We start from the raw sequence: 12,488 nt of genomic DNA on the forward strand, positions 1-12,488 counted from the left end.
CATAATATGCCAGCAGAGTTTGAGATCATGCTAACTAATCTGCAGTTGCATTAAAGATAGATTTTTGGCCAGGTTTCAAACAATAAAAATAACAACATCCCCTTCTGAAAAGGAGAGGAGAGCCAAAAACTAGGAAAATGATAATAATGAGACAGAAGCAAGAAAACGGCCTTGCTACTCTTAATTCAAATGAAAGTTAAAAAAATACCACCACCAACATGACTAAAATTCACAGAGAAATGAAAAACCAGCACAAAGATCACCATTCTTCTTTTGGAAAGATGACACACAGAAACCACACTGAATTTAGCTGTTCTGTATGAACTCATTCTGAGATATAACTGAATGATAACAGTAACAAAGTCCATTAAGTCAGTGTTTCAAAGAACTTTCTCCTTTGTTTCACTTTTTCTATGGTATTGTACAGCTCCTGTTGTATCACGGCAGTATTTTTGAACATACTTACTATTTCTTTCGGCATTCACTGGCTCTGTCAATTTTAAATTCAGGTAGACTGATGAATCCTTCCGCTTTTTCATCCTGTAAAGATAGTTCTAAATAGTACTGTTGTAAAGGTGTCAGAAAAAAAATCCACATTTAAAAAAAAAAAAAAAAAAAAAAAAAAAGATATTTGCATTTGCCTGCTTCTTACATAAGCAATACTAATATATGCTCTGCTCTGGCAAAGCTCCTGTAGAAGTCACTGGGACTTTTGCCAAAGTTGTAAGATCCCTTGGTGTAAAATATCATTTTAAATACCCAGTTTTCTCAAACAATTTCACACTTGAATGCACATCTGAAAATATACAGAATGACCAAATGTAGGCAGGCAGTTAGTTATTGTAATTAATTAATTTCAGGGGAGGATGAACTAATTATCAAGTAGAAATGCAGCTTGTTGTAAGGAACAGAAAAAAAAGTGGAAAAAAAACACAAAAACAAAACACAACAATTCAAATAAATGATATTTGTCATCCTTATACAATAACACAACTAGGATATGTAGTGTCACTGCAGCTACTTGTTATCTCTTCCCATCACACAGAGAAGACATCTAATCTTCTCTGTCCTCTTAAGACATGCACATAGTTGTTTTTTTTTATCAGATATTCAACCTCAACTGACTTCACACAGTTTGAAAGAATTATTTCAAGCCACTGACACATCAGTACCACACACTCTTCTTTGACTGTTGATGACTTTGCCTGAGAAATTAATACAGGATCATGAGAGTGAAGCTGCAAAAGACACAACTATATTTTAAGGAATTCCAAAGGATTATATCTTTCTGTCTCAGAATCTCCACTGCTACATCTGCAGTCTATATGAGTATTTTTTTTTTCCTAATAAATAAATAAATGGCAAAGATCAGCATATAAAACTGGAACTGGAGTCATTCTGTGGGAGGTACAAAGTTGTAAGATGTTCTTCATTAGAACTTACTTTAAAATGAAAAGGAAGTTGTTTATAATAAACTTGTTATTTCTTTTTTGCATGGTTTCCAAAGAAAAAAAAAAACCAATTATCAAGAGCATGGTTAAGTTATCAGCCCATCTGTCACTGAGGCCTCCCTGTACCCTCCCAGCTTTTGAATCTGTTGTTGATGAAGTTGAGGTCTCAGAAAAATAGCTGAGCCCCAGAAAGCCAAGGAAACCCAAGGCAGGGAGGAGACACAGGAGCTCAGACCACTGCTCTCTCCAAAGGAAAGCTACACATGGCTCAATGGTTCCCCAAGCTCCTTGTCTAGTTGTTGTCTATTCATTGAATTTGTACTTATGAATTTCAACCCTGATGAAGACCTTGTAGAGTGTCTTCAGGAGGGAAGATGCGGAGGAAGGAGTTAGGGTTACTGACACAAATGTGGGATGAAGGCAAAAATGGAGTGAATGTGTGGGAAAATGAGCTCTATTCCTGGAACAACTTGCCTTCTATCTACTTAGTCTACTCAGGGAGAAGTTTGGGATCATGACATTTTAAAAATATTGTGCATGAATGTTTGCAGTGATTAAAACAACAAGTAAAGCAGTCCAAGCCTGAGTGCACTCACATGTTGGTAATGGTTTTATCTGAGGATACTAGTAGAGTTAAAACTAAGGTTTTATCCTCACTGGCAAAAAGCTTTTCTGCTTAAGCTGATAAAAATAATCCTGTACAAATGCAAAACATGTCACACAATCAAAGCTGTAAATGGTTCAGTTGGGCTGCTCTGGTGCTCTTAAGTTCAGTATATGTAAGCCCTGAAATCATAACAAAATCTACAGAGAAGGAAGGACAACTGAAAAAAACAAAAACATCTTCTGAAATTGCTAGAGCTTTTGGCGATCTCACCAGCACATATAAACAAGGAACGCTAGGCAGCACATCATTAAAGTTTACATTCTCATGACTAATCCTGAATGACATTAAATAAACTACTTTTCCCTTTCAATGGCTTGAGGACAGATTTATGCTAAAATGGTGAGTGCAGGACACTGAAAAGTGTTTTTAATTCTTGTAGTAAAGGGTAAATCTGAAAATTAATTCTCTCCAGACTCTAGTGGCAATTTAGGAAGGTAGTTAATATGAGAGCAGTTATTTGGGTGAGTAAAGCTATCTATCTGCACAGACAAGCACTCAAAGCACTGGCTTTCCACAAAACCACAGCATTAGCACTATATGGGTTACACGATGAAACAGTAAGCATACATGCTTACCTCTTCATTGATATACCAGTAGAGAGATGTGTCTTTCAGAACAAACCAATATTTTTTCCATTTCTGGGAAAAATAACTCTTAGCATCTTTCTTTTTCCAAAGCCAGCCTTCGCAGTCTCCTCGGCCAAGATCTTTACAGGAGATCCGTCTTTTGCTTTTACCAGGAATAGGAGCTGAAAATGACAAGTTTTTGCGAAAGCATTTGACTTGTCTCCTATGTCAGCAAGTAAGGTATAAAGCACTACAAATTTGCTTCACAACTTTATGGAAAAATTTCAACTTCCATATTGTGTTCCTAAATTACTACAAACCTTTTATTTGGACCACAAAGTCTGCACAAGACACCACAACTTAAAAACAAAACAACAAAACTTAAACAATACCAAATCAAGGTTCACCACCTTACGGAGCTCATATTCTAAAGCTGTGTCAGAAAAGAAAAAAAGGACCACAGAAAGATACAATGCTTTTGAGAAAAGAAAGGCAAAATATTTAAAGTAAGAAAAATGGTTATTTATCATTTTCAACAAATTATTATTTCATGTCAGATTAAGACGCACAGCAAATAAATTGATGTATTTTACACCTGGCTCCTAATTGTTCAATATTTTTGTGAAATAAACTAGATAAATACTTAATTGGTATTCAAAAACCTCTCTTTGAACCTCCTTTTGCAGCACAGCATTTCCTGAGGCCTTTGTGATTCTAAATCAAAGGAAAACAGTTCACCATGATATAATTACCAGACAGCTTAAGTAATGAGCAACAACTCCAGTAAGGCATTGTATGGATACAGCTGCAAAAACAGCCTTGTCCCCAAAGAGGCTAGAATGTAAATATTAAAATAATAAAAACAACAAAAAACCACAAAAACAAAACAGTAGCAGATGTATGGTGATAAGGTAACAGGCTACTATAAGACTTCCATAGCAGACTAATAGCTTCTCAGTATGATGTTCAAGGAACTCAATATATTTCCGTTCAACTGAATTACACGTTTGACTAGAGCAAACAAGTTCTAGTTGGTTCAAGGCATTGGCATATGTAAACACTGATGTTTGCAATTCTTTTCCTATCAACACATGAAAAGAAATTTATTTTTTACCTTTGTTCTTCTTTTTACTTTTCTGCTGCAGAGAAGATTGCTGAAATGTCTAGAAGAAAATCAAAGCAAAAGAGATAATGCAACACTTGTATTCAACCACATGCTAGCATAAAAGAAATGAAACATTGTGCAAGCTGAAGTCATCATCGGGTAACACCTTCAGCCAATAGCCTTCAAGGCCAAAAATATGTCAATTTTGATTGTAAAAAGGTAATATGTTCATAAGACTGTAAAAAAAGAAGCACCTGGTTAAGAATACTAATGTAGACCACAAATTAATATGCCATTAACTGAAAATTAATATCTGTGTAATCTGTGTACTCTGTGTAATAGTCCCTCATTTCTAATTCCATTAATAAAAATGAATATACTTCTGTTTCCTATGATAGCGAAGCTATGCAGCTCTTGTGTTTATAACAAACGGTCTAATTATAATCTTCCTGACATAATTGTTTTAGTTAGTTGCTTTTAGTCTAAAGGCATTTACATGATGATCATTGGGACATCAGATATTTTGCTTAGAAATGAGTCTAATATTCAATTACAGTAAACTGCAACAGTGAAGAAATCTCACAAATCAGTATTTTGAAATAGAAACTATTTTTTTATTTTTATTTTTTTTAAAACTGGATTTTGACTGAAAGTAATCCTCTCCAGTTGATCCAATCCCATGAACAAAGCCACTGTCTTGGAAATAAGACAGGACAGAAATTGTTCCTGAAGTTCCTAGCTTATTAAAGGCAGCAGTGCATATTAACACATTTTATGGTCTTTGCTGTTAAAAAATTTGAACGCAAATAATCATCACTCCAGTGAATTAAAGAATTCTGTAATTAATCATTCTGAACATTTAATTTAACACAATTTAAATCATTTTGAATTTTAATTGTACATAAAAATAGACAAATTATGTCTGTGCTGAAACCCAAGAAATGGCCATACTATAGTGTCTGAATATTAAAAGTTCTTACTACATCATATGATGAATCAATACAAAAAAACCCGAAAGCTTATTTTTCTCTTGTTATGGCTCATGAGCGCACAAGGAAATCCTGACTTGGAAGGAACCCACAATGATCATTGAGTCCAGCTCCTGGCTCCACACAGCACAACCCAAAATCCAAATCCCAGCTCCACACAGCACCACCCAAAATCCAAATCCCGTGTCTGAGAGTGTTGTACAAATGCTGCTTGCATTCTGACAGGTTGGGGCCATGACCACTGCCCTGGGAAATGTTTTTCTTAATTTTTTTTATTTTTTATTTTTTATTTTTTTAACCAGAATATTTATAATTCATTAGTCAACACCATTCATTATATGGCCCTACATACAACTCCAAGACTACAGCAAGTGAGGATGAAATCTAAAACTGTTTATTGTGGAAATCACTGTATGTTATCTGTAGCCTCTCCACAGTTAATGAATAAAGCCACTTTCTTGATGCCATTTGGAATCTCAAAACAGTGGAGGATGTATGGGACTTCAGGAGCTCTTGTCCTACATCCCGCACAGAGAAATACTTGTTTTGAAATTGGAGCCAATGCTAACATGCTCTTTGGGGTCATCTGCCGCCTAGATCCAACCAAACAGGGAGGCTTCACACTGAAGTGACTTGTCCCACTATTGACCATCGTAATGTTTCCCCCTTTACAGCTTAGATCTGTGACATGACAAGTATAAAAATAATACAAATAACACTTTTTAATGCCACAAATCCTAAAAATATGGATTCACACCAAAAACAGAAATCCAACTGTACTAAAGCAATTTTACTGCACTACAATGTTCAATCACCTATCCTCCCACAAGGCTGGATTTCAACACATGTATACTACATTTTGGTTCTGCTACAATCTGAGCTCTGAACAACTATTTTCACATACATCTTGTCCTTGTTTCCAAGAACTCATCTACTAATTCTGAAAGCAAACATAACATTACATGGAAAATAGCATTCTATATTAAAGAAAACTGTTACTAACTCAAAAAATGGACAAAATGAAAACAAAACTGCCACTGAAAAGATGAAATAGATTAACAATCCAAATGGAAATTTTCATTCCTGAAGAAAATTTGCAACTGTTTATTCAAATTCTGAATGGCACATTTTTTCTGTTGCCCAAAAAACAATTAGCAAAAATTTCCATTACCCCCCCAAAAAAAGATGACACTTGATGTAAAGCTCCCTTGAGTACCCAGAGCTTCAGTTATTTGAATTCAATAATTTTTCTTCTATAATGTGCAATGCTTGAACTTGTATTTGATAATATACGAAAACTAAATCCTCTCACTAAAAACACGTCTATACAGAATATCATAGAAACATTTTAGTTATATATCTATATATCTAATTTCACTATCAGCAGCCACCAAAGTGCATGTTATTTCAAGTAAAAGAAAACATTATCTATAATAGGGATTACTGATATGTTTCTGTATTTGGTGGCTTTTTTGTTTTTTTTGTTTGTTTGCTTGTTTTGTGACAAAGGTTCTAGCCTTCCTCTAGATAGTATTTCAGTCTTCCAGTTCTGAGGGCTTGGCTGCATATCTCATCAGGCATTTGAGGTTTCCTTGTGCACACATGAGCCATAACAGCTGCAAATGATCATTATTAAACTTGCTATGTGGATTCTATTTACTTTCACTCTCTTCAAAATGGTTGACAGAGTTCTGAACGCCCATCAAAACATCTTCATAGGAATAAATAGCAGTGTGCGCTGGGGTATGTACACTTCACTGTGCTTTTATGATTATTGCATGGTACTACAGCTACAGAATCAAAAAACTCTGGGTGGAAGTTCACATGAGAAAAGAGGTCACCAACGGTTTGTAATTTTATTGGTTGCTTTAGCAAGAAAGTAATCACAAACAGAAGCATAGTTAGGAAAAAACTGCAGGCATGCATAAGCACACCAACATTATAGTATGTACAACACAAAGCTTTCAAGAAATCAATAAATGAGATTTCAAGGTTTTTCTCTCATCTTCAAAGCCTACTTTCAGCTTCTTGAATAGTACCAGGACTCCCTTATATTTGATCAGAAGGGATGTGAAACTGAGAGCAAATGCTAACATTCAGAAGTAACTATTCAAATATATTCAAATGTGAGTAACTATTATGGACTACTTATCAGTAGTTTGATAGCTCTCTATCAAATCAAAATTTATAATAAAAAACTTACTTAAATAAAAACATTAGATCATTTAAGTTTCAATGAATGTTTCTATTTCATGACAAATAGGAAACTTAATAAACTGATCAATATTAATTTGGAGTGAAACTGCTATCAAAAGAGATGGATATTTCATAAAATTCATACTGTAGTAGTCATTAGAAAACTCTTGTTGGTACCTAAAGTAAAAGTAAAAGACAAATGCATAACAAAGGGTTATCAAAACTATCGATTTAGGGCTACAGTTTTTTCCCAACAGAACGTGACGTGACACCCACGTCCGAAACCTAGACATGTTCAAAAAAGCATGTGGACTCCTTCATAGTAACAGAATATATAGTTCTGCTACAAAAGATCCTAACTTCTCTGAAGATCTGGGTTAAACATAGAAATTAGAGTTAAATCTGATGGCTCCAACAGTTCTCATTCAGATGTTTGTTTCTAGATGTTTCTTCAAGGATTCTCTGCTTAATGATTTTGGAAAGCAGGAAGTGAGAAACAGGTTATGAGAATAATAAAATAGAACTCTTGAGCTAATTCTCAAATTAAGGAAAATTGTAAATATCTTTATTGTTTGTTCTTCCTTTTGAAAGCTCAAGTCAAACCCATTTTTTTTATTTATTTTTTTTTCCAAAGCTGCAAGTTTAGATATTAAGGAACTATTTCCAGTCATATACTTCACTCTCTGTCCCCGTAAGATAACTTTCTCAAATTTCAGCAAAGTAGCTTGCAACATTTCTACTTACTGTGACATTTCTTCTGCAGATAGAGAAACTAATATCTGGAAAAAAAATAGTAACTTGGTGCTGCCTATTTTTGGACCTCTCACACTCAATAACTTGACCTCATCAACTATGCTCTTTTTCCACAGTTTTGATGATCCATGTTTCTCTGTGTGAGACATATGCACCACATCTCTTGGTGTATGGAGTTCCAAAACTTTTGGAAATGAAAAATGAAAAAATAGAAAAATTCAAGTCTGTTTATATTATATTGTCACACTACCCATCACCATTATCTAACTCACGTTTAATAGTCAGGTATTCCCAATGACAGTATTATGCTTTTTAGTTTGCCATATTGCTTAGCCTCCATTAAGAGCTAGTCACAGGTAGCATTATTTTCATATATGCTTATGTAAAACATAGTTTTCAAGAACTTTGTTACAATGATGAGAGAAGACCTCTGGGAACTTAGGATGTTTGAAACCTGCTGTAAATCAGCAGCAGAATTGCATTCACAATAGATAAATACTTCATTTACAGCAAGCCACGTATCGACCTGTTGTTTTGTTTAGGTCTCAAAACAAGATGTTACTGCCAGCAATGTCTTGAAGCCAGCTGAGTCCATACAGGGCATCTGCGAGGCATTTTTATAGCAAGAGATGAAGCTGAGCCAGACAGAACTTCATCCACATAGAAGAGAAGAGACTCAGAGAATGTGTATGAATTAATACTTTGAAGAAGCCAGTTATCATGGCTAAGGATCAGATGAACTATCTAAGGGTGAAAACACGCCCACCAGGGAATTGACTAAAAAGTGGAATAAGAAAGGACCGCACTCCAAGTTATGATCTTATTCAGGAAGGCAAAAACTAATAAAAATATGTCACAGGCTTGTCTGAATTGCCTTGTGTGTTAACTGGACTTCAGGGACTGCTAACAAAGAATAACTGAAAAATAAAAAAATAAAGAAAATAAAATAATCATGCCTGGGAAATCTGATTTGTAAGGCTGGGTGGGATGTTTTTGCTACTATACTGGTGATTAATATAAAACCATTCTGGTTTTTTTTTTGTTTTGTTTTGTTTTTTTGTCTTACTTTTTACAAATTATCTATTATTTTAGCTTGACTTCTGGACTTTGAACCTCTCATATATTCAACATTCTCTAATTTATCTGTGGCTACAAGATTTTAGCATCTATTTAAATGCTAGAAATGGTACAAAGTGGCACTAAATTGCAAATAAACTATTTTTAACATGCTGCAAGAACTCAAGTTTACAAAACTATTCAAAAAGCAGTACTTCATTCTGGATAGGTAAAATGCAAATGCAATAGACAGGATGACCCATTTGAAAGAAACTCTAATACAAAAGTATAGCAGCGAATTTATGAAAGCAGAGACAGAAATGTTCCTAAACTCAAGTCACAGGCTGATGACAAAACAGTTATTGTAAGTGAGTAATTCATAAATCCATAGTGAGTTTGAATCAAAAGTGATTTATAGGCAAAGGACATCACAGCTGATTAACAATGCCCTGAAACCTTCAGTCTCACCTCCCACTAGCAAAATTTATTGAATCAAATCGATCTTTCAGTGCTGTGGTAATGCAGACTTCTGCCTTCCCTTCACAGCTCTCACTGCTCTTGAGAACGCTCTATAACAAAATACCATACCTGGATTTAAAAGAACAACATTCACTAAGTTTCTAGATAAGACATTTAATACTAAAGCACAGTATGAAGGTTACACATGAGTAGACCTCTAAAAGCAAGGTTTTGTAGTACAAAGAACATAATGTCAAAAAGCTAGGATCTCTGTAATAAATATCCTGTGGATATTTCTCTTTTAAATTGCGGGTACTTGACAGGGAGACGCGTGAATCACTGGTTTGTCAAATGAGTGGTGAGGCACAGACACATTAACAGTCACTGGAAGAACTGATCCCCCAATTCACGACTTGGGATGTTATACCACACACTATTTTCCTCCTTACTTTTACTTTTATTTGGAAACACAAAAATGATAGAATTTCCTTGTAAGGTCTTTCAGTGCTAAGGCTAAATGAATGTGAGTTGCAAAAGTTGTCAAAGCTTTTGTGGCAGCAGCCAAAAAGCCCACTGCAAATGAGATAACCAAGGATCCTAATTCCTGTACCTTTTCCTCTCCTACAGAAGCTTTCAAAAGACACCTAGGAAGTACTTAGATGTACACTCATCATATATAGCTACAGCTCTGACTGGGTCCCTATATTTTTGGCGCTACAATCATGACCCTACAACAAACAGAATTTGTATATTGACAGGAACATGCTGAGAACTTTTTACTCTAAAATATGTAGCCATCGACACTGAAGCTGCCAAATTTCTAGCTGCCACTCTTGATATGGTTACATTGTATGGGGTCCTTTCCTTATTACATAGTCTACAAAGGCTGATAATATCAAAGATGCCTCATCCAAGAAGAAGATGTTAGACAAAACTGTGGTTATCTGAAATGAGATAGCAAACAGATTTTCTCTTCAGCATTTCTTATTCTTTCTCCAACTGTCAATTTTTTCTTAAAATATTGGGGTACAGGGTGGCAAATGTTACATTGAAGGGATGTTTTGCACTAGTTCATGCCAAGTTGATAGCACAATACATGCAAAACTTATGCAATCTAAAAAGGTGGTTTTTTTTTTTCTTTGTTTTTGTTTGTTTTTTTTCTTACAGTGTTTTCATATAGCGTTTCTACACAGAAAGATTTTCCTTTTGGTTTTTAAGCCATGGGACTCTAACTGAAATATGGAAGCAGTAAAACTTCTGGACAATAACAGACTTACATAAGAGTACTCATATTCCTCCACTGTCTTTACTACCAATAGAACAAGGACTGCACAGTCATTGCTGCCTGAAGCAAATGAAGATAAAAAGTTCAATTACACAAGTGCTGTTTCTTAGAATAATTTATTCTGAGATCATTCTTCTTCTCTGCATCTACTCTGACACATGTAATTTTGGTACATGTCCTACTGCAGTCAAAAGAGAGAAAGGAAGGGCTCAAAAACTACATTTAATCATTCATGGCAAAAGACTGTGATGCATCAGTTGTTCCATCACAGCGTAGATTTCAAGTGCATTCACTTAAGAAGGAAAAATAAACTTAATTATCAACCATTAAATAATAGTACCAAATCCTTTATTTTTATTTCTACCCCACAGTTATTCCCAGATTCATCTCTTATTGCACTGAATGGATCAGTCAGAAAATCATAAAATGGCTGAGGCAGGAAGGCACCTCTGGAGATCCTCTCCTGTTACTCAAAGCATAGCCATATAGAGTAGGTTGCTGAGGGACATCTCCAGTTGTGTTTTGACTATCTCCAAAAACAAAAACTCCATAAACTCCCTGGGTAGCATTCTCCAGTGTTCAACCATGAGGCACCAGTGAGAAGAGCTCACTATGCATGCATCCCAGAAACCTTGTGGATTACTTATACTGCCCCTCCAGAAGACATCAGCCAGTCAAGCAAACTTCTGTTACTCTTACAACACATAGATACTTCTTATGAAAAGGAGTATATTCACAGCTCCCTTTGTAGGAGCCATCAGTGGAACTTCTGATCATCCCCCTGCCTGATCTCTTTCCCAGTGCTCAGCCTTGCTGTGTGACAGAGAAAGATGCGGGGTACATTCATTCTATAATGAATGAGAAAAGAATTGCTTCAAGAAAGACAAACTCTTAGAATTTACTCCCTATTAGCACTCAGGCATAATATTCTCCCAGAGAAAGAAACAGAAAACTTATTCTGACTTTCAAAAATATTACATTTTTGGCAAAAGATCAATAAAATAGAAAATTGTACTCTTCTGGGACTATGAAGTTGCAAAGATTTTGATGAAATAGGAAATGAAAACTCTGGGGAAAACTCCTTGTGGCCTTCCACAATAGAGAAGTGTATAAGCAAGAGGTAGGACAAGGGGGGAATGGCTTTAAACTAAAAGAGGGGAGATTAAGGTCAGACATTAGGAGCAAATCCTTTACTCAGAGTGTGGTGAGGCACTGTCACAGGTTGCCCAGAGAAGTTGTGGGTGCCTCACACTTGGATGCACTCAGGGCCAGGTTAGATGGGGTACTGGGCAGCCTAATCTAGAGCCTGATTTAGATTTTGGCAGTCCTACCCATGGAAGGGGGCTGGATCTAGATTATATTCACAGTCCCTTCCAACCGAAGCCATTCTGTGATCCTAGGAGCAGGTATTCATGGAAGAAACAGTCTTATCAGAGAAGGTGAAGAAGACAGCCACCAAATTATTTTACTGCTCATCTTTAGAAGAGAAAATGCACAAGGCCAAATTTGCTCTTTTTAAGTAGTGAAATATCTGTACTCGTCATCAGGAAGAAATGTTATCTACTGATTAAATTACTGTTAAGAACATGTTAAATCCATTTCCAAGGCTTGGCTATTTCCCAGTGTTTGTACCCTTCAGGTTTAAAATGACATTTCCAGAAAGCAGTCCTTTGTGTCTCTTTGCATCACGATACCAGGAACAGCTTGCAGTCTTGGCTATAGTAATAGTTACAGTTGGACAGTAATAGGATCTACTGTAGAGTGCACATTTCCATGTGGGAAAATGTGAGAAAGAGTATTTGTATACTGGTCCTTACACATTCCATTAAAATTCACGCCCAACACTTCTATTGCATCTATGAATTAAGGTGGAAAAGAAATAGTTCATTCCAGGATACACTGCTGAAATTTTTGTAAAATTTCCTCTAAACATAACATGAAAGATTATCTCAGGAAGCAAG

General features: G+C 35.6%; 1 protein-coding gene across 7 annotated transcripts in view; it reads right to left on the reverse strand.

Annotated features, from left to right (window-relative positions):
* Positions 1-12,488, reverse strand: part of CNKSR2 (connector enhancer of kinase suppressor of Ras 2) — a 198,711-nt gene that overhangs the window by 52,899 nt on the left and 133,324 nt on the right. For all 7 annotated transcript variants that reach the window (XM_015885366.3, XM_032440929.2, XM_015885347.3 and 4 more), the window contains 3 exons: positions 3,799-3,847; positions 2,694-2,866; positions 467-540 (listed from right to left, as the gene is read on the reverse strand). In XM_015885366.3, the coding sequence (XP_015740852.2) occupies positions 467-540; positions 2,694-2,866; positions 3,799-3,847 (296 nt within the window). The remainder of the gene's footprint in view (positions 1-466; positions 541-2,693; positions 2,867-3,798; positions 3,848-12,488) is intronic.

This window comes from Coturnix japonica, chromosome 1 (assembly GCF_054131305.1).
Source record: "Coturnix japonica strain WE chromosome 1, WE-NBRP24, whole genome shotgun sequence".
Taxonomy (NCBI): Eukaryota; Metazoa; Chordata; class Aves; order Galliformes; family Phasianidae; genus Coturnix; species Coturnix japonica.